The sequence below is a fragment of the Phacochoerus africanus genome, chromosome 8 (genome assembly GCF_016906955.1).
Source record: "Phacochoerus africanus isolate WHEZ1 chromosome 8, ROS_Pafr_v1, whole genome shotgun sequence".
NCBI lineage: Eukaryota > Metazoa > Chordata > Mammalia > Artiodactyla > Suidae > Phacochoerus > Phacochoerus africanus.
In genome coordinates this window covers 144034222-144060428 of record NC_062551.1, presented here as the reverse complement: position 1 = coordinate 144060428, position 26207 = coordinate 144034222, and the positions used below count along the sequence as shown (strand labels likewise).

At 43.2% G+C, this 26207-nt stretch overlaps 1 protein-coding gene across 1 annotated transcript in view; it reads right to left on the bottom strand.

The window, feature by feature from the left end:
- Positions 1-26207, bottom strand: part of WLS (Wnt ligand secretion mediator) — a 105158-nt gene that overhangs the window by 20726 nt on the left and 58225 nt on the right. Inside the window, exons 3-8 of the mRNA XM_047788690.1 lie at positions 13897-14021; positions 8897-9058; positions 7724-7860; positions 4153-4321; positions 1662-1759; positions 1242-1305 (exon numbers count right to left, since the gene is read on the bottom strand). Of these exons, the coding sequence (XP_047644646.1) occupies positions 1242-1305; positions 1662-1759; positions 4153-4321; positions 7724-7860; positions 8897-9058; positions 13897-14021 (755 nt within the window). The remainder of the gene's footprint in view (positions 1-1241; positions 1306-1661; positions 1760-4152; positions 4322-7723; positions 7861-8896; positions 9059-13896; positions 14022-26207) is intronic.

Here is a 26207-nt window from a genome sequence, read left to right as displayed (position 1 = left end):
TCCGGCGTTGCCGTGAGCTGTGGTGTAGGTTGCAGACGCGGCTCGGATCCCACGTTGCTGTGGCTCTGGTGTAGGCCAGTAGCTACAGCTCCGATTGGACCCCTAGCCTGGGAACCTCCATATGCCGCGGGAGCGGCCCAAGAAATAGCAAAAAGACAAAAAAAAAATTTACTAAGTGGGAACTCAGCATTTATACTACCTTCACTCATATAGTTAATGCAGTTTCTCCTTCTTTCCTAAGACCAAGAGTGACCTTGAGTGAAGGGAACAGAGTTATTTGCTGCAGGACTTGACATTAATTTGTCTCCTTGGACCTCCATTACATCCATAAAATGAAAGCTTGAAGTAGACCTAACAGTATAAATATTCCCTGTGTTGTGCAGTTAACATTTTTTGGTTGGGGGGCGGGGGATGGAGGAAATGGGGAACTCTCTCATCTTTAAAACAATGATACCATTGCTCTAGTTTGCTCACAAAGTTCTTGTGATACTAAGAAGCCAATATAAATATCACAGACGGACAAAGCATGTTTATCAGCATACGACCATATATTATCCATCAAGAAAGAGTAAAACTCAAGCCTTTTTCCCCTCTCCAGGGGATAGTCTTTTTCTCCTGAAGCACTTAACATATTATTGAGAAAGATAAAATATTTAAATCCAGCATCCTAAAAGGGATAAGCTAAGACTGTCACTTCTGCATCATGAAGATGACTCAGACAGTTTATGCCAACCAACCAGAAGCCTCAGCGACTCCTCTGGAACTAATCATCTTAGCCTTATCTCCACTCAGTCTTGGAAATGAATAGCAGCAGCCTGGAATGCCAGCACACCAAGGTCACTGTAAGAAGTCTGGCACATAGACGACTTCAGAAACAGGGTCTCCCACAAGGGCCCAGAGATGAACCTCTGTGGCTCCAGGCAAAAGCCAGGCATGCTTCAGTCTGCAGTAAACAAGTGTATAAACAGTTAATTTAGACAGGCAGCCGTAGGACTGTAGGACCAGCGACTCTGATCCCTCTGCATCGGGGGATGCTGCGACCTCCTCGTTTTGCCTGTTCTCACCCGGGCTTGAAAGCAAGCATTAATTCTTCCCATTATTTGATTTAATTGTACTGTTATCATTGTTTTGAAGATCAAAGCCCTGGCTGAGCACATATGGAGAGCATCAGCGGGACTTAGAAAATGATCTTGGGGACTAGGCGGCTATGGGAGAACTCTGAGTGCATCAAGGAAGGATACAGCCAGCTCTGTTCCAACATCTGTAGTCCAGATACTGTAGAAGGGATTGGTGAGTTGAACCCCTCTACAAAAAGAAACAAGATGGAAAGGCAAGACACAATTAATACAGAGGGAAAGGAGAACTCTCCTTTTAACGTACTCTCAGCTTTTCAGCCCCAGGAGTTGGGGCTGCATTTAGACTAAATCACAGAGGACTTAAAGAACATAAGGAATATGATCAGCTCAAATATTCTGCATCTAAAAAGAGTTCTGTCTTTGATTTAAGCCCACTCCTTATCTGAGGATGTGACCATGTCCAATGCTTTCATCCTACAGGCTCCTGACCACCCCTCTCCTTTTAAAATACTTTTTCTGTAAGAGCTAGGAATGGACACAAGTGACATGCATTTCAGCCCAGAGTCCCACAGTGCCCATGCTCACCTCTCACACATGTCAAATATGAAGAGGCAGAAAGAGCCAACAGCAATTGGTCCAACTTGCTTCCAATACCCTGCTATGTGATTCCGCTCATGTTGATCCTGAGCAAAAAACAAGTTGAGAAATGAGATAAAGATGCAATTCTATAGGTGGATTGGTCATTCAAAGAATCCTTGTTGACCACCTGCTGTGCTTCAAAGCATCACGCTAGACTCTAGCATACCAGAAAGTGAGATCACAACCTCTGTCCCTAAGAATCTCACTTTTGTTAGTCCATCCATAAGGGCTCTCATAGTCATAGGAACAGGACGCTCCAGGAACACAAAGAAAGGCCTTGTACCTGTTGGGGAAGAAGAAATTTTCCTCTACTCTTCTAGGTTCTTGCTGGTCTAAGAATTAAACTGACCTGAGACATTAACAGATAAAAATCACATAAAAGTCTAATAACGTGTATATATGAGAGAGACCCAGGAAAAATGTCACTTGCCCAAGTGGCCAAAACCCTCACCTTAAATACCATCTTCCCCTGAAGACAAAGAGGGTGTTGGGGTAGTGGTTTGGGACTTCAATTCACATGCAGATGGAAAAGCAAATGTTTGGTAAATAAATGTTTGCTGGGCCCTGCAGACACAATGGGACCTGAGAGTAAACAGACCTTTTAGGCCCTGCCTAGAGTCTTCCCCACCACGCCCAGCCCAGATGCTTTGCAGATTATCTCTGGCGGTAACTCTAGTCAGGGAACAGGCTATCAAAATTCTCTTCCAGCGGTTGGGGGAAGGTCAAAGTTTCTTTTGGACCTTGATGTTTTCAGCTAGAAATAATTCACATGCCGAAGAGATATTTTGGTGTTGAAAAGCAAATTTTGCTCCCCTACATACCTTACGTGGTGGAAGTTCTGTGGTCCATGAAAAAACACATTCAGAATTAAATTCCTATGTGACTTATCACTTGTGCTTGTTAAGGTGGGGTGGGGAGGTTCCCAGAGGACAAAATGAAGATTCAAAAGCATTAAAATATGTCAAATGTAAAAGGTCTCTTATGGTCAGGAAAAGATTTAAATTCTATCTTTATTAAAAACAAGAACAGTTCCTTTTTTTTTTTTTCCCCTCCTTTCTTTTTAGGGCTGCACCCGTGGCATATGGAAGTTCCCAGGCTAGGGGCAGAATCGGAGCTGCAGCTGCTGGCCTACACCAAAGCCACGGCAATGCCAGATTCTTAACCCACTGAAGGAGGCCAGGGATCAAACCTGCATCCTTGTAGATACTAGTCGGGGTTTTTTTTTGTTTTTTTTTTGTTTTTTTTTTTTTTTTGTCTTTCTGCCATTTCTTGGGCCACTCCCGTCGCATATGGAGGTTCCCAGGCTAGGGGTCTAATTGGAGCTGTAGCTGCTGGCCTACACCAGAGCTACAGCAACTCGGGATCCGAGCCACGTCTGCGACCTACACCACAGCTCACGGCAACGCCAGATCCTTAACCCACTGAGCAAGGCCAGGGATCGAACCTGCAACCTCATGGTTCCTAGTCAGATTCGTTAACCACTGTGCCACGACAGGAACTCCACTAGTCGGGTTTTTAACCTGCTGAGCCACAACAGGAAATCCAGTGGCTCTTGTTAGCTGTAAAAAGATGCTGAGACAGTAAATGAAGGAATGTAGAGTGAGAAAACAGGGAAAGGAAAAAGACATGCCGTCGTATCCAGCAGGCTGGACAACCCCCAGCCGCCACCCAGCTGGCTGTCCTGCTGCTGTCCCCAAATCCCCTCCACTCCCAGAGTCCCTGCTGCCAGGATCTCATTTTTAGTGCATCTGCAGGAGGACCCCTCATGCCCACCCCAGAAGCAAGGAAAAAGCCTCTCTCTCCTCTCACTGCTCTCCTGGAAGGGCTGCAAGGCTTCAGAAGCAATGATCAAACCACCATGGAATTTTAAAAGTAGTCCGCTCTCCTATGAAGCCCATGTGCCTGCCACAAGGACCAAGCTCCAGCTGGCATTTCATCTTAGCCACAACATGATGACTGCACCATTCTTATTTTTATCTATGGTATCTTCAATCCCTCGTGAAATATGATTTGGTGTCTGTGCAAACTGAGACCAGGGAAGTCAGCATGTCAGGGTAATAAGGGTTACTAGGCCACCTGGACAAACTGCCAGCTGGAAAGAGCCAGGCCCACATTCTCTGATGGTTACTTTGGTCCTGGAGACAAGCAGGGAGCCGAAGCCAAAGAGCAAGAAAGAGTGATGATCACTAACATTTGTGCATTTCCTTTCTGCTAAATACTTATCCATGTTATCTCATTTAAACCTCATGAGAAACCTATACATTAGACTTTAAAACCCATTTTACAAATGAGGAACCTGAGATTCAGAGCAGTTAAGTCACTTGCCAGCTAGTGTACAGTGGTGATGCAGGAATCTGAACCAAGAGTCTGATTCCAGGGCTCTTGAACTCACTCCTGCCACCACTAGTTCATTCTGCCTCACCCAGGGGGCTCTCACCATCATGTGCTCGCCACAGAAGATGATCCAGAAGGAGAGAAGCATCGCGTAGAAGATGCCCTGTCGGATGTCGCCGAACAACAGCATCCAGGTCCAGTCAAACCCAATGGAAAACCATTCCACCGGGATATTGATAAAAGTCATGGAGATCCCAAGGGCAAAGATGACTCTGATGGTGAGAAAATATCAGGAAAACAAGTTTATTCATCTGCGAGGCAGAACATTTCCGATTCAGAATCGAAAAACCCAGGTTGGGGAACTGAGATATTTTATACTGAGAATGAAGCCATATGATCAGTTTCTTTGCTCTCCTAATGAGTTTTTACACAGAAATGCAAAATGTCTTCTTTCACTGGCACCACTGCAGAGTAAAGGAGCGTTGCATTAATCTTTCTACACAGTAATTGGACCTAACCTATTGAATGCTCTTAACTTTATTTTGGTGCCACCTTAGATCAAAAGCTTCCTACAGGGTCTTCACTCTCCCTTGCCTTCGTAAACAGATCTCATTGAATATAATTACCCTCTCTTACCTATTCAGCTTATCATTAACCTGATCACTAGGAACGTTTATCATTATGATATCCTTAGCAACTATGAATTATATAAGCATATTTGGTTTCAATAATACATGACTCCAAATAATATGAAATACAAATTATTTTAGCTGCTTGTTTGGGTTTGCTTTTCCCCTGCGAATTGCCACATCTCTATCAAAATAGCATTCATGTCATAACTGATTTATGCATACTTTCATTCACACCCATGATCTATTTATTAAGCCACAAGTTATGTACCAGGTTTTTGGGGTTTTTTTTTGGGGGGGGGGGTTGTTTTGTCTTTTTAGGGCCACACCCACAGCATACAGAGGTTCCCAGGCTAGGGATCAAATCGGAGCTGTAGCCGCCAGCCGACACCAGAGCCACAGCAATTCAGGATCCAAACCGTGTCTGTGACCTATATACCACAGCTCACAGAAATGCCAGACCCTTAACCCACTGAGCGAGGTCAGGGATCGAACCTGCATCCTCATGAATGCTAGTTGGGTTCGTTAACTGCTGAGCCACGATGGGAACTCCTGTACAGGTATTTTGTTAGGGCCGCAAATACCTAAATGAATAGGACCAGTTCTTTCCTTAGTGGAGATATATGTAGTACCTGAGCCAGATAAAGTGTGATAAGTGATATGACAGAGCTATGTATGCACAGGCTGCTACCAGGACTTCTAACCTTGAGAGAGACAGAAATTGAGCTCAGTTGTGAGTCAGGGTTAGGAAGGTGGAAGGGCATTTCTAAGCCAAGGGAAGAGCCTGGAAGGAGGCACAGAAGCCTGGAACAGCCTGAAGCCTTTGGGGATCTGTGCGTGACAGGAAATGACAGGACATGACGTCAGAGAAATTTAAAAAAAAAAGGCTGAGTTGATGAAGAAGCTTGCCTAGATCAATAAAGAATTTGAAATTTATCTTGAAAGGACTGAGGATCTTGGAGTTCCTGTCATGGCACAGTGGAAAAGAATCCGATGAGGAACCTTGAGGTTGCAAGTTCGATCCCTGGCCTCGCTCAGCGGGTTGAGGATCCGGCGTTGCCGTGAGCTGTGGTGTAGGCTGCAGACATGGCTCGGATCTGGCGTTGCTATGTCTCTGGTGTAGGCCAGCAGCTACAGCTCCGATTCGACCCCTGGCCTGGGAACCTCCATATGCTGCTGGTGCAGTCCTAAAAGGACAAAAGACAAAAAAAAAAAAAGAAAAGAAAAGAAAAGAAAAAAGAAAGGACTGAGGATCTAATAAGAAAGTTAACAATGGAGTGCCATCATTCCTTCATTCAACTAGTTCATATTTATTGAGCTCCTGCGCTGTGCCAATTACTATTCTAGGTGCTGGGGATTCAGTAGTAAACAAAGTAAGTGAGGATCCTGCTCCAGGAATGCTTGCATTCAGATGGGTAGAGGAGAGGGGTATGGGAGGAATGATAATAAATAGAGAACAACTATTATGAAGAAGTGTAATAAAGCAAGGTAGGAGAATGGAGAGCAATGGGGTGCAATTTAAATAAGGTATGCTGGAAAAACCCTCTAGCACAGAAAATACATAAGACCCTGAAGGAAATGAGGCATTGAGCCACAAAGATACCCAGGAAGGAGCATTTCAGGTAAAGAGAAGAGTAAGTGCAACAGCCCTACAGTGAGCACATGCTGGGCATGTCTGAGTACCATCAAGGTGGATGGGGGGAGGGTGTGGAGAGAGTAAGAGATAAAATTAGAGGGGGGAGGATCCATATCCAAGGGTTTATAGGCCAGGTCAAGGGAAATAAAAGGCCAATAGAGAGCTCTGAGCAGAGGAGTGCCGTGATGTGATTTCTACTTAAAAGAGAAGAGTCGAGCTGCCGTGTGAACAGACTGTAGGGAGGAAAATGATGGAAGCAAGGAGAGCAGTTAAGAGGCTGCTTCAAACAATCCAAGTGAGAAATGAGAAATCATGATGAATTAGATTAGGGTGGCAGGAACAGAAATGGTGAGATCTCCTGGGTGTTGGAAGAGGGGTGTGAAAAAAAGAAAAGTAAAGGATGTCTCCTACATGTCTAGCCTGAGCGGCTGAAAGGACGGAGTTGCCATTTCCTAAGATGAGGATGCCCGGAAGAGGGGCAAGGTGAAAGTCAAGGAAAGAAGTGTTCTTCATATGTGTTACATTTTTGTGTAAGTGAAGAGGTTAAGTAAACAGGTGGAATATTTGGGTCTAGAGGTGGGAGAAGCTGAAGGTGACCATGTAAATGAAGAGTCATCAGACCATGGATGATTTTTAAGACCCCAAGCCCCAGATGAGATCACCTGGGAAAGAAGCATAGTTAATACAGAGAAAGGGTCCAAAGTTTATGAGGTTGGAAACAGCCATGGAGACTAAGTGATGATCAGCAAAGGAGGAGAATAACCATGAGGAGAGTGGAGGAAGCTCTATGAAGAAAAAGAGAGTGATCAATTATGCCAAATGCTAATGATGAATCAAGAAAAGAGAGGGTTGAGAAATGAGCATTGGCATTGCAAGGTGCAAGTCATTGGTGATCCTGTCAAGAGCTCTTTGTTGTTGTTGTTATTATAAAGAGGAGCAGAAAAATGGTATGGTGGCTTTAGGGGGAAGTATAAAGGGTTCTGACTACGAATGGGAGATGGTAGAGTGTATAATCCAGCAGAAAGGAAAACGTCAACAATGTGGAAGAGAAAGGGGATATGCCTACAAGAACACCATCCTTCTGGAGGTAAGCGGGGTTGGGATTGGTTGGAAGCAAGGCAGTTCATCCCTTGTAACAGAGAAAAATATACGATTCAGAGCATGAAACTAAAGGGCAAAGATAGAACAGAGAGCCGGAAATGTGAGAGCAGTGGAACCTTTAGGATTTCATAAGAATGTGCATGTGAAAGCTGAAGGGGAAAAAAAAAAGGAGTCCAGGATGATTCCTGGTCAAATCACCACCAGCTCAAGAAACACCCTGACCACTTGAATAGACTCAAAAGCAGGTGCATGGCAGGCAAGTCAGAGGACGCCAGCATTCTTAAGAGGGCTCCAAAATCAGCTCTTACTTTTCCAGAAGCACTGGGGGTCGAGACATCATGGTGATCCTCCTCCAGTACCACACCATAATGATGAAGATGCTGGGCGTAAGGAAGGTCTTCATGGCGAACCACACCTTGGTGAAGCCTCCATTCTGGTGAATTCCCTAGATAGAGACCAATCATCATTTTGAAGGACAATATATCTTAGTGGTATTTTCTACCAGCAGATGCATTCTGGGGAAGGCTAAGTGGAGACTCTTTTTTTTTTTGGGGGGGGGGGTGCACTTTCAAGATCAACATTCAGCATTCATAGCATGTAGTATTCTCATACTCCCCCAGACCCCTCCTCAGGCACGGTAGAAATATAAATTACAAGGCATAAAAATAGACTCACTTTATCCTAAGGGAATGATTAAGAAGATGATCAAAGATTTTTCCGTAAGGTTTTCATGGAAAAATTAGAGCGATATTAGATGCCCAAAATGTAGGCACTGGTAAAACGTGTTAAGGTAAATCCATGCTGCAGGATGCTAAGTTGTATTGCAAAGTATATTTATGCTATATTCACAACACACCATTAATTTTAAAAAGAAAGGAACAAAAGAGTCAGTTGAGTCTGAGCTCCTTTTCTCGGTAAGAGAAGGATTATACATGTATATACGTACAGAAAAAAATCTGGAAGAGGAGGCTGAAAACACCTTAAGGTGGTTACTTCTCTAGGTTATAGGCTATTACAGGTAACTTTTATGTTCTACTATGTGTTTACTTGTGCTTCTAATTTTCTATAATAAATATGTGGGTTTTTTAAGATTTGAAAAAACCTAAATGAGATTTTAAAAGCCAAAAAAAGAGACAAAATGGAAAGAACCTAAACCACCACTGCCTCCTTTCACATTTCTGCTTGCAAGGTGAAATATGTTTAAAAAAAAAAATTTACTTTCATCTTGGGAGTTATGCATTATACAATCATGATCATTATAATAAAATCTCAATGAACACAATAACTGCATTTCTTTCCATTTCTACAAATTTCTCACACAATTTATGCTTTTAGCCATCGTGGGTTTGTCTAACTTATTACAGATGAAAGGACTGAGACATGGAATGCCAGGAGTGAAACGGAGCTCCTTTGCAGCACACATGCTCACCACCAGTGTGCTCTCACATCACAGGCTACCTGGATCAATCAGAGTCACTCACCACCAACCGAATATCTTTTATCTCTCCAATCCCAACGTTGATTTTCTTCTTCTCATTCACAGGCAGTCGAATGTTTAGAAGGTAATACTTATGAGCCACAGACCCGATTTCCATGAAGGGAAGGACATCGCATTCATAGTAACGGCCTTCATGCTCTGGGGTCTGGAAGAAAAATGGTGAGTTTAAGGCAGGGTCACTACTTCCCATAGCCTCTGTCTGAATTGTCTTGCCTTTGCCTCATATCTCTAATTCTAAAAAGCTAATGCTTAAAGCTATACCTCAGAGGTACAGATAATAGGGTCCGCTGGAGGCATGGTATCTACCACCTGCTTCCCCCCACCCCCCCAAAAAAATCCCAGCCACATTTGAGGTAGAACCAGAAATTTTAAGTAATAAGTAGAAATGTCTTCTATTTCAACACCTTTCTCAGCTCTTCTCAGATCCTGGCTAGCGCAGTGCATCAGACTAACCTGGTCTACGGGGGATACAAGGACTTTATTTGCAGCATATCACTGGAGACCTTTAAGGCTCTGTTTCCTCCTTAAACATTCAAGAGGAAGCCCTTGCTGAAGGTCATCACATTCTTGGATGATGGCTAATTATTTGCATGGTTTTGGCCTGCAAGAGAAGCTACAAGAATCTGGAAATATCTTCCAGAAGAAAAGAAGAAGAAGAAGAAGAAACCCAAGGAGCCCTCAGAACTTGGGAAAGACACAAAGGGATGAAGGGGAGTATTAGTTTGCTAGAGATGACTACTTGGAATTTCCTGCCTCTAAATCTTTCTAACTGCCCAAGAGCCAAGACAGAAGAAGGGAAAATAAATTAAATAGATAAAAATTTAGCCCCGTCTCTAGGAAAGCCTCTTGGACTTCCTGCCAAGCAATTTAAGGGATACTGGCCAGCACATGGCAGTGGGAGATTGGCGAGTTGGGGCACAGCTTGCTTTGAAAACCAAATTCTGCTCTGTCTCCCCAGGATGCATGGCTCTGTGTCCCGATCAAGGGGTGGAGTAGGCAGGTAAGTCTGGGCAAATAGAGGACCCAGATTTAGAAGCTGGGGACACCTTCCTGGTAAAACAGGCGAATGTTTGCCTTCACTGCAGCGTTTGTACCCAAGCTTCGATTTTGCTTGGTACTGCCTGATGAAGTGATGGGGTAACCGAAGTTGGCATTTCTAAGCCTGAATTCTCGGGGCCTCTGTAATTTTTTGTAAATCTTCAGAGTAAAAAGTCCTGTGGGGAAATAAGAAGGAGGATAACAAGAAGTATGCTTCTTCTGTGATTCTGGGGGGCTCTTTATTGGACAGTCAGAACTTACGGTGCAATAAACAGAACTTTGTATGGGAAAATCACTAATCAATCATGATAATTTTTCACCCTCTAAGGTCTAGAGGGTGCTTATCAAAACTACCAGCTGATTAGACATAGCATGTGAGATTTTTTAAATTCCTCTGTAGAAAGAATCTTTCTTTTCCAAAGCTCAGCTGCAGGCTGGATAAGTTTTCCTGTATATGTCTGCCTGTCTCTCCTCTCTGCTCCTTTCCCTTATACTTACAAATCAAGGCTAGTATTAGGACACTGCAGGAAGCACTGAAAATATAGCACAGGCTCTAATTCAGTCCTCAGCTGAAGCTGCACTGAGGAGGCTGGTTACCCTCTGTGGTAACAGCAAGACAGGGGTTTTCTGATGTGTTTCCAGTCAGGGTCTTTATTTATAGAGATTGAGAGTGTGAAGGAAACAAAACTGATTTAGTCTAATGCTACTGAGTGATTCCGTGTCTCACCCAAGATCTCAAAAGTCGTGGCAGGACTGGGTTGAGGACATGGGCCTTCTCAGAGCCCAGCCTCCAGCTCTGATGGGGAAGAGGACACAGGACAGCAGCAGGAAGAAAGGAACGCTGTTGCCTCAGACGTGCCTGAAGGCAGGCATTGTGCTGTGATAAAGAAGGCACTGAACTTCAAGACAGGAGGCTCAAATTGCAGCCCCGACCCTACCCCTTGGGTATGTTGGGAAGGTTGTCTACCTGGTTTGGCCTCACTTTCTTCCTAAGTAAAGCAAGAAAGTTTAATTATATGCTCGCTGAGGTTCCTTCTAATGCCCTGTCCACTCCCTTGTCCCTGTGCGGAGGGTAATTTAGACAAATTTACCTAAGTCCAACAAATTAGAGATCCTGGCCCAGCCTACCTGTCTCAGAGACAAATTCACTGTATCCTGTTGGGGACTTCTTCTTAAGCACTGAGGTTCTGACTCAGCTAGTATTTAGGGTACTTAGGAAGAAAGATTTCCTCCCCCTCCACCCCTTCTCACTCTTCCTCCCTCCCTTTCCCCCATCACCCTCAGCCCTCCCCCAATTCCAGCACGAGACTGGGTAATTAGGACAAATTACAGCAGGTGGCAACTTGACTTTTTTTTTTAAACTTCACATTCCACCAGGGACTAAAAAGCTTTAAAGCAATTTCTCATTTAATCTTCAGACTCAAGTCTAAATTTCACTGCAATCAAAAAGCATAGATTTGATGATTCATTTCCTTCACACTTTTCAAGGTTTAATATCTTTCTTGAAAGGGATCAACACATCCTAAAGATAATTAAGCAACTGTCATTAAGAAGCAGTCTCAGGCTTCTTAATGACCCCCCCCCCAACTCTGCTTCTCAGTGCCCTCTAAATGAAAAAGTAGGGTAAGAAATAACTTTCCCCCTTTCTGAAGATGAAATTCCATGTCCCAAAGCTTCATACCCTTTAGCTTAGCTATACAACCAGTCTTACCTCTAAAATACGCAATCAACTTGCAGCAACAGCTAGAAATGTTTTAATTAATTTTCTCTGCTGCATACAAAGATCTGGAAATATTAGATATGCCTCTCTTCTGCTGCCTCCGGTTTCTCTCCACCATTAATTTTTACCTAAAGATAGCGCCTAAGAGCCCTCTGAAAACAGTTCCTGAAGGCTTTTGGAATGGGTGGGGGCACCCTATATTTGACCATACAGTAAAGGCTTTACTAAAGTGACTCTCAAGAGAAGGATTTGAAATCCTGTTAAAAGAGATTCCTTGGTCCTAGACTCTGAGATACTGATTCATAGGTTCTGCATTTCCTATAAGCTACCAGGTGATGCTGATGCTGTTATCCTTAGGCCACACTTTCTGCAGCTCTGGCCTAGGGAACCCCAGGAGGAAGACTCAAACACCAGGTGCCCCAGAAGGCACTTATGTGTAGGGTGTATGGTTTGCCCATGGGAATTTCGGTGTATACCTTATATCCTAGTGCCCATCTGGTAAAACATGTCCTAGACTAGATTTTAAGTGATAAGGTCACCCTACTCATGTTTATTTTCTCATCTAGCCCTTATAAAGATTCTCAAGGCAGATGTTATTACTCCAGTTTGCACAGAAGAAGCTGAAGGTTAGACAGATAAAAAGCAAGCATGCCTGAGGTCATGCAGTCAATAAGCGGTACAGCCTAGAACTGAAGCCAAGCATGTTTTGCTCCAAATCCAGGACTTTGTAACTAATGTTAATGAGTCTGCTGGCCCCATTTCACTCCTCTTCAGGGCAGGATGAACAGGTCGGGTGCATGATACTAAGAGGCATAAATCTGCCATTCTTACCATTTCACAGGGAGCCCTAACTTTGTAGTTATGGACAAAAGTGAAGTTAGGAAAGGCCAACAGTAGGAGGGGAGAGGAACTAAATCAATATACAGAGTAGGTACTACAAAGTAGCCCAAATCCTTCAGAAGCATCTGATCTGAAGATGTCAAGTGACACATGACATAATCAAGAATGTGCCTCAGGAGTTCCTGTCGTGGCTTAGTGGTTAATGAATCTGACTAGCATCCATGAGGACACAGGTTCAATCCCTGGCCTTGCTCAGTGGGTTAAGGATCTGGCGTTGCCATGAGCTGTGGTGTCGGCTACAGACATGGCTTGGATCCTGAGTTGCTGTGGCTCTGGCATAGGCTGGTGGCTAGGAACCTCCACATGCTGCAAATACGACTCTAAAAAGCAAACAAACAAACAAACAAACAAACAAACAAACAAACCAAAAAAAAGAATGTGCCTCAGTGTAGTTTGGTCTCCATGTAAAGAAAACAAGACAACAGAAGGGACATCAGAGATGACCTAGTTGATGGCGCTCCTATCAACATCCTTGAGGAATGTAACCATGAGTAACAGTAACCATGGCTCCATCTCACCTTCGCAGACACTTTCAAGGGATGGGGAGCAAAATCCTGGGGAGGCATTGTGAGGACAGCACTTGGCATTTGAAAGGGGCCCTCCACTAATTCTGATTTGGTCCATGTACCATCAAATACTACTATCCTCCAAGGGTCACTGCGACCATCTCTACATTTTAATTTCTGAAGAGTCTAAGGCTCTTGTCCAAGAGAAACTATCTCCCTACTCTCAATGCTGGAGTGACTATCCTCCCATCAGTGGTTGAATGAGTCCTCCTGGAAGGACCAGAGAAGAGAGAGTCCTAAATATATGTAAGAGGACTGAGTGGTTGCAAAGGAAACTGGATTTCTTCCTCGGGTCCTCTTTTTGCCTGTGGTGTTTATTACCTGGGATTGTTGATCTTCACACCTGCATATTGACTTTGGCAACAGAGATGCCAAAGAAACAGAGAAGCAGACACATGCAATGATCCAATATGAACACATGTGCAACCTCAAATTCACTTAGCAACATTCTCCAAACACTTTTAGCAGATAATCAAAGAATCAAGGGTTTATTTTTATGGAGGTATTTCAGAGAAACAACTACATCACTTCAAACAGAAGTGAGGTAGCTCTTCCCTTCCTTCTTCTGTTCTTCCCTTCTTTGAAGGGACATGAAATATCTACAATGCCCTCCTCTAGGACAAAGAACAATGACTACTAACCTTTGTGTATCTTACATACTAAGAAGCAAGGGATGTGTCTGCAACTTGTAAAGCAAATCTTCCCACCTATCTGGAAACCAAATAAAAGCCTCTCAACTTAGTCATCAAGGTACTTTACCTTGGGGGAGGTGAAGGTACATTTGAGTTTCCGGGGCACTCTCTCATGGGCCATTTCAGTCCATTCAGCAACCATATCATCACGGTAAGCCAGGGAAACATCCATGGAAACTTCTGCATTTTCTCCTGCAAAAGAAAGGATGTACAATTCAGAAGTGGCTTCTGGGAGGATGCTTTGGAAACAGTTCAAAAATTCTTATAAGCTCTGCCATGGAAAGCAGCAAGACAAAAGAGATGTATCCTATCAAACTCCAAACCTGAAGACTTAAAAGTCATAGAATGAATGTCTATGTTGGATGCTAGACCCTTTCTCATAACCAACTACTCTGCCAAGAAGTCAAAGAGCTTCCGCTTAAACTCCTCTGGAGACGCGGGTCAAACGGTCTGATACTGACTCACAGTCAGCACTCATCCCGTAACGTGCATCACTGGCCCTATATCTGCCTGTAGGAGTCACATGGCAGATGAGGTCCTTTCCTTTTCCACAAAGCGCCTTACATACTTCAAACCTACATTTCATCTGCCTGTGTTTCCTCTCCTCTCTGATAAAAATGAGCAAGTTCTTTAGCCACCCTTCAGGACACACTCTAGTCTGAAAGCATCCTTTTTAAAATTACCCCCTAAGAAGTTCTCAAACACAGGCTCTGCTGCTTCTCTAAAACTCAAAACCCCTTCTTCATAGTGTGGACAAAGTTAATAAGAGGTGAAAGGCTTTTCTCACCTAAAGACTAATACACAGGCAGGAATATAATAAGTACATAGCTGAGCAATGAATATCACATAGACTTCCACACTGATGAGGACCATGAGTAGAACCCATTAAGGAGATTAGATTAATAAAAATTGCACCTATCCATTTAGTCTGTCTTATACTCTTTGAGCAAGTTCAAGAACAGAAGCGCCTTCATGGAGGGAGAAAAGATCAACTACATTTCCAAAATAACCATGATGAGCCAGTGCCCACAGGGGTTGTGAGACTAGGTTCAGTTCTAAGCTCTGGAACCTGAACACTAGGTCACGAGGGAAAACAGATAAGAATAACTGCTGTATGGAAAATTAGGGCTTTTCTACCCACTGGCCCAGTGTGGCTTGGAGACAATTTGATGGTGTGTTGAATCCCTGGTTCTCTGAGGAAGCTAGTAAGAGAAGGAGAGAAGAAATTTGAAGCCATTCTGATACAGACGAAACCCTCAGGGAACATCAGTGCCTGCTCTTTTATTAATGCTATTTAAATTCTAAGTCACTAATAATGAACCATCAGAAAAAGAATGTAAGGAGCTCCTGCTATGGTGCAGCAGGTTAAGGATCCAGCATTGCCACAGCTGTGGCACAGGTAACAGATGCAGCTTGGATTAGATCCCTGGCCCAGGAACTTCCATATGCAGGTGTACCTAAAAGCAGAGAGTGAGAGGAGAGAAGAGAGAGAGAGAGGGAGAGGAAGTTAAAAAAAGAAAAGAAAAAGGAGTTCCCATCGTGGCTCAGTGGTTAACAAATGTGACTAGGAACAATGAGGTTGCAGGTTTGATCCCTGGCATCGCTCAGTGGGTTGAGGATCCAGCGTTGCCGTGAGCTGTGGTGTAGGTTGCAGACACGGCTTGGATCCCATGTTGCTGTGGCTCTGGTGAAGGCTGGAGGCTGCAGCTCCGATTGGACCCCTAGCCTGGGAACCTCCATTTGCCACGGGAGTGGCCCTAGAAAAGGCAACAAGACCTCCCCCCCCAAAAAAAAAGAAAAGAAAAAAAGAAAGAAAGAAAGAAAGAAAGAAAAGAAAAGAAAAAGAAAAAACCCACTTAAAATCAAAAAGAATAAAATACCTAGGAATAAACTTAACCACAAAGATGAAAGGCCTATACTCTGCACACTGTAAAACACTGATGAAATTCCAGGATTTCCCACTGTGGCTCAGCAGTAACAAACCCAACTAGTATCCATGGGGATTTGGGTTTGATTTGGGTTTGGGGTACAGCCCTGAAAAAGACAAAAGACAAAAAGAAGAAGAAGAAGAAGAAGAAAAAGAATTCAGCATTGCCACTGCTGTGGCTCAGGTGTGATCCCAGGACTGGGAACTTTTGCATGCCATGGGCGCAGCCAAAAAAAAATTATTTTTAATTCAAGCATTGATGAAGGAAACTGAAGATGATACAAAGAAATGGAAATATCTACTGTGCTCTCAGATTGGAAGAATTAATATTGTTAAAATACTACCCAAAGCAATTTACGTATTTAATGCAATCCCTATCAAAATACCCATGAATTCTAAAATTTTTATGGAACTACAAAAGACCCCACCAAACTCTCAAAACGATCTTGAGAAAAAAGAATAAAGCTGGAGGTTTCAACCCTCCCAGACTTCAAACCATACTACAGAGCTACAGTAATCAAAGCAGCATGGTATTGGCACAAAAACAGACACATGGATCAATGGAACAGAATGGAACAGACACATAGATCAACAGAACACACCTGTGATTAACTAATATACAACAAAGGAGGTAAGAATATACAGTGGAAAAAAAAATAGTCTCTTCATTAAATGGTTCTAGGAAAACTGGACAGCCACATGTAAAACGAGATTACAACATTTCCTCGTACCATATACAAAAATAAATTCAAAATGGATTTAAAGAACAAAATGTAGGACATGACAACATAAAGAAGACAATAAAGGCCGAAAACTCTTTGATATAAATCATAGCAATACTTCTTTGGATCTAATTTCTAAGATGAAAGAAATAAAAGCAAAAATAAGCAATTAAGATGTAGTTAAACTTAAAAGCTTTTACATAGCAAAAGAAACCAACAACAAAACAAAAAGACAACCTCCAGAACAGAAGAAATATTGCAAATGATGCAACTGACCTGGGATTAATATCCAAAATACACAAACAGCTCATACTACCCAATTATCTTTCTTTTTATTTATTTATTTATTTATTTTCTTTTCTAGGGCCGCACCCGTGGCACATGGAGGTTCCCAGGCTAGGGGTATAATCAGAGCTACAGCTGCCGGCCTATGCCAGAGCCTCAGCAACATGGGATCCAAGCCAAGTCTGCAACCTACACCACAGCTCACAGCAACACCAGATCCTTAACCCACTGAGTGAGGCCAGGGATCAAACCTGCAACCTCATGGTCTTAGTCGGATTCGTTAACCACTGAGCCATGATGGGAACAACTCCACATACTACTCAATATCAACAAAACAAACAATCCAATCAAAAAATAGGCAGAACACCTGAATAGACATCTTTCCAAAGAAGACATACAATAGTCACATGAAAAGATGCTCGATATATGTCATTATTAGAGAAATGCAAGTTAAATCACAATGAGATATTACCTCACATCTGTCAGGATGGCTATCATCAAAAAGTCTGCAAGTAACAAACATTGGCAAGGACGTACAGAAAAAAGAAGCCTTGCACACTGCTGGTGAGAAGGTAAATTGATGTAGTCATTATGGAAAACAGTATGGAGGTTCCTTGAAAAACTAAAAATAGAACTACCATACGATCCAGCAGTATGAGTCCTAAATATATATACAAAAAAATGAAAGCATAATTTGAAAAGCTATGCGGACTGCAATGCTCAGAGCAGCACTATTTTCAATAGCCAAGATATGCAAGCAACCCATGTCCATCAATAGAGAAATGGATAAAGATGTGGTTTAAATACACACACACACACACACACACACACACACAGGAATATTACTCAGCCATAAGAAGAGTGAAATTCTACCACTTGCAGCAATGTGAATGGACCTAGAAATTATTATGCTTAGTGAAATAAGTCAGAGAAAGACAAATATTGTATAATATCACTTATATGCGGAATCTAAAAAATAATATGAAGGTATATAATAAAACAAAAACAGGCTCATAGATATAGAAAACAAACTAGTGGTTACCTGTGTTAAGAGGGAAGCAGAAAGGGGCATGTGAGGGATATAAGATTAAGAGATACAAACTACTACGTATAAAATAGCAAGGATATATTATAGCACACACAAGATTATAGCCATTATCTTATAATAACTGTTAATGAGTATAATCTGTAAAATAAACCTTGAATCTCTATGTTATTCATCTGAAAATATTATAGTATTATGTATCAACTATATACTTCAATGAAAAAATAACTAAATATAATAAATCCTCAAACATGGTGAAATACCCACTTGTGTTTTTCTGGTGTCACAAAACTACACACATACACAAACACACATAAGATAAAATAAAATAAAATAAAATGAAATAAAATAAAGGAGTTCCCATTGTGGTTTTTGGGTTAAGGACCCAACAGTATCCATGACAATGAGGGTTTGATCCCTGGCCTCGCTCAGTGGGTTAAGGATCTGGTGTTGCTGCAAGCTTCGGCATAGGTTGCAAATGTGTCTTGGATCCAGTACTGATGTGGCTGTGCCATAAGCCTGAAGTGATTCAAACCCTAGCCCAGGAACTTCCATATGCCTCAGGTGTGGCCATTAAAAAAAAAGAAAACGTACGGGAAAAAATGGTAGCGATGTGAGCAAACCACACATTGCAACAGTTTTTTAAAGATGAAAAAATAGATGAAGTAGATTTCCTGAAAGCCATGAAATGGGCACAGCCTCAACTCCACAGAAGGAATATTCTGGAAAGATAAGCCATGTCCAATAGACCCCTCCAGGCCACTCAGAACTGGAAAGTACCAGGTGTTACATAAGACAGGAGAGGCAAGATTCTGACAGAAGGATAGCAAGGTCAAAGTCTGTACACAATCACTGGACCCCCAGTTCTCATCCATCTTCCCGACACACACAGTCCAAGAGGAGACCCCGGACTTGAGGACACCAGCCTGTGCAGAGACCCTGGGCTGAGAGTGGGGAATAGTAGAATGTGTACAAGAAACTGGGATTCCTGGCTTGGGATTCTCTGTCCTCTTGGTTAGGAGCCAGAATGGCTACAACTGCTCTCTACTTGGAAGCCTCAGAGGTCCAAAGAAAGAAATGGCCAGAGCTCCCATCTATGAGCTGAATATTAGGCATCAAGGCACCTCCTTTTCATTTCTAACACTGGGATTTAAGAATCAGGACTTTCAACTCTGTCAAAAGGTCATTTTCAGAACCACAGAACTCAAGAGCACAAATTCAAACGATGTAAAGGAAGTTATCAGTTCACACAGTGCACTCCTGGGAGGGCAGGGTTCAGAGCAGCCCTGGCCTTAGACAGAGCAGGAGCGGCCCTGAATCTGGCCCCACACTTTTAGAGGGTCACTCTCTGTCTGGTCCTTCTGCAGCTGTTCTCATCCTCTCCGGACAACAAGACCCTGAAGTGAAGGGGGCATGCCCACCGCGAACTTAACCCCTCCCCCAATTTCTAGAACGTGACCCAGAAACTCAAGACCCCAAGTACATACCCAGGCAACTCGGAGCCTACTTCCACACCCTGGGGTGGACACCCTCCCAAGATCTGGCCTCTCAAAGGAAACCACGCAACCACTTATGCACCCTTGGGCTCAGGAGTGGTCAAAAGTCTGCTCCTACAGGAGGCTACAGAGATTGAGCTTGGAGGTTGGGGTGTCAACACATAAACACACTCTTTCCATGGGATGGAACCAGGGATGGGAAGAAAAGGCATCTAGAAGCCCACATTCCCTGATCAGTCATATTTGGGGCACAGAATGCCAAGGAGTCCAAGAATCCTACATTCAAACCATTCAAACCTAGATTTCCAGTTCATTAGGAAGGTAAATTGCAACTGGATGGTAGAACTTGTTGGGCTTAACAACTTTTGGCCTGATTTATCACTTTAAAATATGTAGATATCTGGCAGCCTTCATAGGTACTCTGTCCTGGGCTCCACAAATGTTCAGTGTGGGCCCAGCACAGAACAGGTGCCTCAGGGAGAGAGAGGCCAGACAGACTCCCTTTCTGGTCTGCTCCCGGCTTTAAGAGTTATTGCCACCTGTTGGGAATCCCCAAACTGTTTTAAACTATGCTATTAAAAACAAACACAAATTTTAAACACCGTTTTCATGTACAATTACTCTGTATTAGGCCCTTGTGACTTCTGTGCTTCCATTTAAATGACCTCATTAAACAACTCTATAAAGTGGGCACAGACGTTTCCTTTTGATTAGTGAGTCAACTGAGGTCTTCAGATATGAAGTGACTTGCCTGAAATCATACGGTTGTTGATAACATGAGAGAGAGAGAGACGTTTTTTAAAAACTGCCTTAAAAGACAATCTTTTTGTGTGTGTGTGCTGCTTAAAGAAAACTGGCTAGTTTTGATAAAAGAAGCCCCTCACACTAGTCACAAAATATGAATAGGTACGTTTCAATTTGGAGGTTTTTTGTTGTTGTTTTTTTGGTTTGGGGTGGGTGTTTTTCTTCTTTGCTTTTTCGGGATGCACCTGTGGCATAGAGACATTCCCAAGCCAGGGGTCGAATCAGAGCTGTAGCTGCCAGCCACAGCCACTTGAACAGGTACATTTTTAATAAAATAGAGGCTCCTTGTGAATAGTGTCCCCATCCTATGAAAAAGGGGTGAGGTATATATTAGTTATATAAGGTACACAAGAATACACAGTGAATAAATGGCAGAGCTGGGACTTAAACTTGAGTCTGGATCAGCCCAGACCCCATCATCTTCTACTACCTTTGTTGTTAGAAACAATTAGAAAGAAAAGCAACAGTTGAAGCAAGCACACTGCATGCAGGGGCCACTCGATTCTGACCAAACACAACTTTCTGCAGGAGAGAAACATGAAATGTTTCTGGGAGGCCACAAGCATGGCTCACAATACATCTGCAATTCTCCAACTCCAGCTTTAAGGGAAAAAAGTGCTGAAACCTACATAGCACCCTTCCAGAAAACTGGAGAAGTGTGATGGCTGGAAGCATGGGGCTGGAAGACTGGGACGCCTAGGTTCATGCCATGTTTCTGCCCCTTACTAGGTGTGTGGGCAGGGACAGGGAGCGAGCCTCCGTTACTGGGGGTAGCTGCCTTCAGCTCCAGCCATCATGAGGCAGTACAGGTTGTCTTACCAGACCTGCTGCTTTTTCAGGAGAAGCCATAAATTCAGATGCTTATATAATAACTCTCAATTTTTAAACATCAAAAACCAATTCCCTAAAAACAAAGGGAAACAAAAATCTCTGAGCAGGTCAGCTAATAAAATATCAGGCAAGCTGCATTACTTCGGGGGGGAGGGGAAGGGGCACTTTTCATACTGTCCCCACACCATCATCCTCTTCTTTCCATTCTACCATCAGGCAAAGTTCTGTCTAAACCTTTCTATTATTGTTTGAGACCTTTATCACAGGTTCTGCCTAATCCTCACACATCACCTCCTTACTTCCTATGCCATCTGGAGCAGGTGTTATCATTCCTGTTTGTGAGGTGGAGAAGCCAAGACTCAGATAGCTTCATGGCCAGAAACATCAGACTCAAGCTTAGAACCTCATGGCCTTTAGTCTGAGAGAAACCACAGGAGAATGGCCAGGTCAAGTGGTCCTCTAGCCTTCTCTCACTGGACTCTGATCTCACTCCCAACCCTACCTTCTGCCCTGATGGACACTCAGGCTCCTTACCCTGTTGAAACAGGACTTGCCTCCTGGGACTTTGTGATCATTAAATTAGTTACTACCCCAAAAATTCTTAGAACCGTGCAGAACGCATGAAGGGCTAGCTGTCGTTTTTATCATTTTATTCGGGAAGTGAAAGTAGGTCTTACACCTACTTTTAATTCAAAATAATTATCAGGAGTTCTGTTGTGATAATTCTGTGACTCAGCGGTTAAGGAACCCGACTAGCATCCATGAGGACGAGGGTTCAATCCCTGGCCTCACTCAGTGGGTTAAGGATCCAGCATTGCCGTGAGCTGTGGCACAGGCTGGCGGCTACAGTTCCGATTCAACCCTCGCCTGGGAATTTCCACATGCTATGGGTGTGGCCCTAAAAAGAAAAAATAATAATAATTATCACGTTTCAGGGACATGGAACCTCCCACTATGATCCTATATTCAAACCTAGAGCACAACATTCAGAAAAAGGAAAAGTATGAAGCAGAGGAACCTAGCAAAGCTGTGACACTGGCCTCCAGAATCACTTTCTCTTCTGCTGCCAATGGACTCAGAAACATAGTTCAGCTTTAATGACGAGGTTGCATGTAATAAAACACCGGTCTCATGACTCCTGGGATACTGTGTGGGCAATACTCCCCTCCCCACCCCCTCCCACAGAGATAATGAAACTGAAGCATCCAATTTGAACCCTTTGGGAGAATGGCAGGAAGGCCAAGGCTACCTCTGGCACCTAAAGAACCTTCCCTATAAAAAAAAAAAAAAAAAAAAAGGACGCTGGTTATTCCAGTTCCATGGGATAAACTTGTAAGGTATCTGCATAGGGCATTTATAGGTTTGAAATGCATGATTTTCCACACCTAAACCAGACCAGCAGCTTTGCTCTCCTTTGGGCTGTCCAAGCCTCACATTTCTCAAGTGGCTCTGGAGACACATTTTGGTTGTGTGGAAAATCTATTCAGAATACTGGGAAGGGAGAGGAGGAAAGGCACTGTGGTACGTTACACTTAATATTTCCATCCTGTTACGGGGGTGGTACTCTGACAAGGGAAACCTGAGCTCCAGGGTTCTGCAGGAGCAAACCCAGACTGCAGAGGATCCTTATAGGTGGAAAGATCTGCACCTTTCCATATTGGGAAGCATCAGCCAATCAAACCCCTAAGAAGCATCTGAGTTAAACTGCCTTGCCCGTCATGAGAAAAGTGCCAATCAGTTTTCCAAAGGCAAGTGGAAAACCAGAGGGGTGAGCAAGTACTTTGCATAAGCCAAAACAGGTGAGGGCGGGGGGGAGGGAGGGCAACAAATAGCTACAAAACAGTCTGAGAACTCCAAGAAATCTAGGGTAGAGTGGCCCCTGGAGGGAGGCGGTGGAGTGATGAGAGATGGGGCTCCCTTGAGGACATCATCAGAATGCGTCTCACTTACACTTTTGGAAACAGGTATTTGCCTGCCAGGAGAGTACAGAGACCTGGGGCCCAACATATCTGCTTTCAAATTCTCCCTTTATATCTTCCTAGTTAAATGACCTTGAGTCTCAGTTTCCACCTCTGTAAGACAGAAACAGTGGGATTTACTTCCCAAGACTGCTGACAGGACCACTTGCCATATAGGCATTTAAAAATACCCTTTCCCTTTCCATCTAAGTCCCAAGATGGCTAGGTTATATCATTGATCAATTAACTGGTAACAAAGGAGGGCGAGTTACCTTAAGAGGAAATAAAGAATCATTTTATGGTTGTCAAAAGCTTTTCAGTTCCCAGAGAAATCTTAAGATCCCTGAGCTCTTGCTCTGGGAAAAAATTAAAGAGATTTCAAAATGCTCATATGTATACCCACATTACATAGAGGAGCTGCCAGTCACCAGGTTTGTTTGGGTAACCTCAGAAGGAGGCCGCACAGACCAGCCTCCTCCCAGCCTCCTGCAGACATATAATCTGGGGTTATTTATGCCAGCGTGCCTTCCTCGATTAAAAACTCCCTGACCTGGCTTGTATTTTCTTGACGCTTTCAATTAAGGAAATAACAAAACCAACCCTGTCCTATACCCATGTTTAGGTCTGGCAAAAAATGGACTCAGCTAATTATAAATTTGGTCCTGGCTGTTTTCTTAAGAATGCCCTACAGGCCTGGGGTAAGCAGTTGTAAAATGAATGAGTACAATTATTTCCACAAACCATCCCAACAGTTTGGTTCACATCACCTCTCTCATTTTTCCCTCATCACGTTGAGCACTTGCATTGCAGAGAAATACTTTCCAGGTGTCAGAAGTCATTTTTCAAAGCATCATCAGGATGGACCCTCACTATATTCTGAAGCAGTATCTCCTAATTAAAGTGAGCTATCTATGAGACAACATTAGAACATGGGGAAACTTATCTCACATCAGGCCCTTTGCAAAATGATCTCTTCTCAGTTAGAAAACATCCACTTACCCTACAGCATCCTATTGAACTACATCAAGGCTACATATCTGGAAGAGTAGCTAGGGCATCAAATATTTTGTAAACAAATGAATCTTTAGGACCACAGAATGCAGAAAAAATATATCCTAGTATTTACTCAGTTGGAGAGTAGCTCTTTCCCCTTCTAACACATCTGCTCATGGGACACCAGCCACCTTCTCAAGTTCAGATTTCCTTCCCAAGTTTCAAATCTGTATGCCTACTTCCCACTGGATGGCTCTATTTCCATGGTTCAGAAAAGAAAGCCAAACTGCCATAATTGGTCAATTCTCATAGCTCATCAAGTCTTGCAAATTCACGCTCTACCCCCCCTTCCTCACCACCACTCTCCTTGCTCAAGGCCATCATCACCTCAGGTCTAGACAATTTGAACACATGCCCCATGCTTGTTTCCCATCCTGTAGCCAGAAGATGGTTTCTGAAATACTTTCAATGTCTTTACATCATCCTAGTGCTGAAACTCCTTAAATAGCATAAAAGACTAAGATCTGGCTCCTGGTTAGCAACCTGGGTCTCACCTCAAGAACTCTTCCTGACTCCTGGTCACCTTAACTGGTCACCCTGAATGTAGCCCACCATCCCACCTCCAGCCTTGGAGATGGGTAAGAGTTCAGGTTCTGGAGAGAGACAGCCTGGGATCACGGCCACCTTGGCCACTTGGTGCCTGTGCAATGGTAGGCAAGCCACTGAACTTCTCTGTATATGAAAGGGGGAGAGCAGAATGACCATCTCCTATGGTTATGAGAATTAAATGAGGTAACGTGAATTACTGAGCACAGCCCTGGCATACAACAAGCACTCAGTAAGTAAATGTTGGCTGCTTTTTGAAGGCTACTACTCAAAGCTACCTTACGACATTCAGGGTCCCTGCTAGCACACCAATTTCCCATCCATGCCCCCTTTGAAGGGTGGAATTCACAAAAGGGCTTCTTTTCCTTGAGGCTATAGACAATACTCTGCAGATAGATCTTGGCACCCCTACTTGTATCAGGATAATGTCTGCTCATCTTCTAGATTCATTCCTACCTTCCCTCACCCACTAGAACTGATGAAGTGTCCCTTCTCTTGCTCCCAGAGTACCCTGTGTGTCCAGCACTATAACACTTAACCTCCTGCAGTTCAACTACCTGACTACTTACTTGTATCTTTCTCTACCCCGCAACCCCACACCCCTTAGTCTGAGAAGTTCCTGAAAGCCAGGGACTGCCTTAGTTTTGTTCACAGCTGTATCATCTATAGCTTCACAAAATATTCATTAAATACTTGCCAAATTAATGAATGAACACCATTCTTCTTTCTCCAAATATTCTGACAATCCAAAATTCCCTGTGCCTCTCTATCACCTCTATACCACATATGTGTGGTCTACAGTTTACTCTATGTTAGTGGCATTCACTTTATTTTCCCCACTGCCTGCTTTCCTTCTCCTACCCCCACACATCTCAAAAAAAAAAAAAAAAAAAAAGATGTTCCTCAAAGTTGGCCCAAACATCTCAAGGAACAACATGCCTGTTCCCCAGGACTGGGTGGAAGGGAAGTGAATTGGAAGGGAGCACTGACTCCTTCCTCCTTCTCCATCTGAACTATAATATTGGGTTGCACTAGCATTCTACTTGAGCGGGCTAGTAGGGAGAAGGGAGATAGGATGTAACCACAAGGGCTAGAAACCAAATTGTTCTCTGACCTGTTCTAGAGTTTAAGGTTTAAGTAAAGCCATTAAAAAAGTGGGCCTTTGAGGTCTCTATCATGCCTGTCCAAGTCTATAGGAATAAGAGAATAGATGGAACCAATGGCAAGAGATTCCAGAGAAGAAAAACTGTGCAGCACTCATTTGCATAGAACACATGAGGTCTCTGGTAATCTACTCAAGCATACTTTTCCAGAATGGAAGAGAAGCCCATTAGGAACTGATAAGTCATAGCAGCTGGTGCCATCACCAAGGCAGAATAATATACGTCAGAAAACCTGTAAAGCTAGATGGACCATCCAATCCATTCTTTTCCTCTACCAAATATTTTTAAGTATCTACTAGTTTCTACACACAATGGTGGGGATAAAAAAAGACATACAAGGCAAAATCATTGCCGTCAATGGCTCACAGCAAGGTGGAGAAGTAAAACATATGCACACCTAAGTATAATCCAATGTGGGTAGTACTGTATTAGAAATAAAGTACATATACATTCAGTCCTCTGTACCCATGGATGCAGAACCTGCAGATATGGAGGGCTGATTGTACTAAACCATTTTATACATAGGACTTGGGCCTCTGTGAATTTTT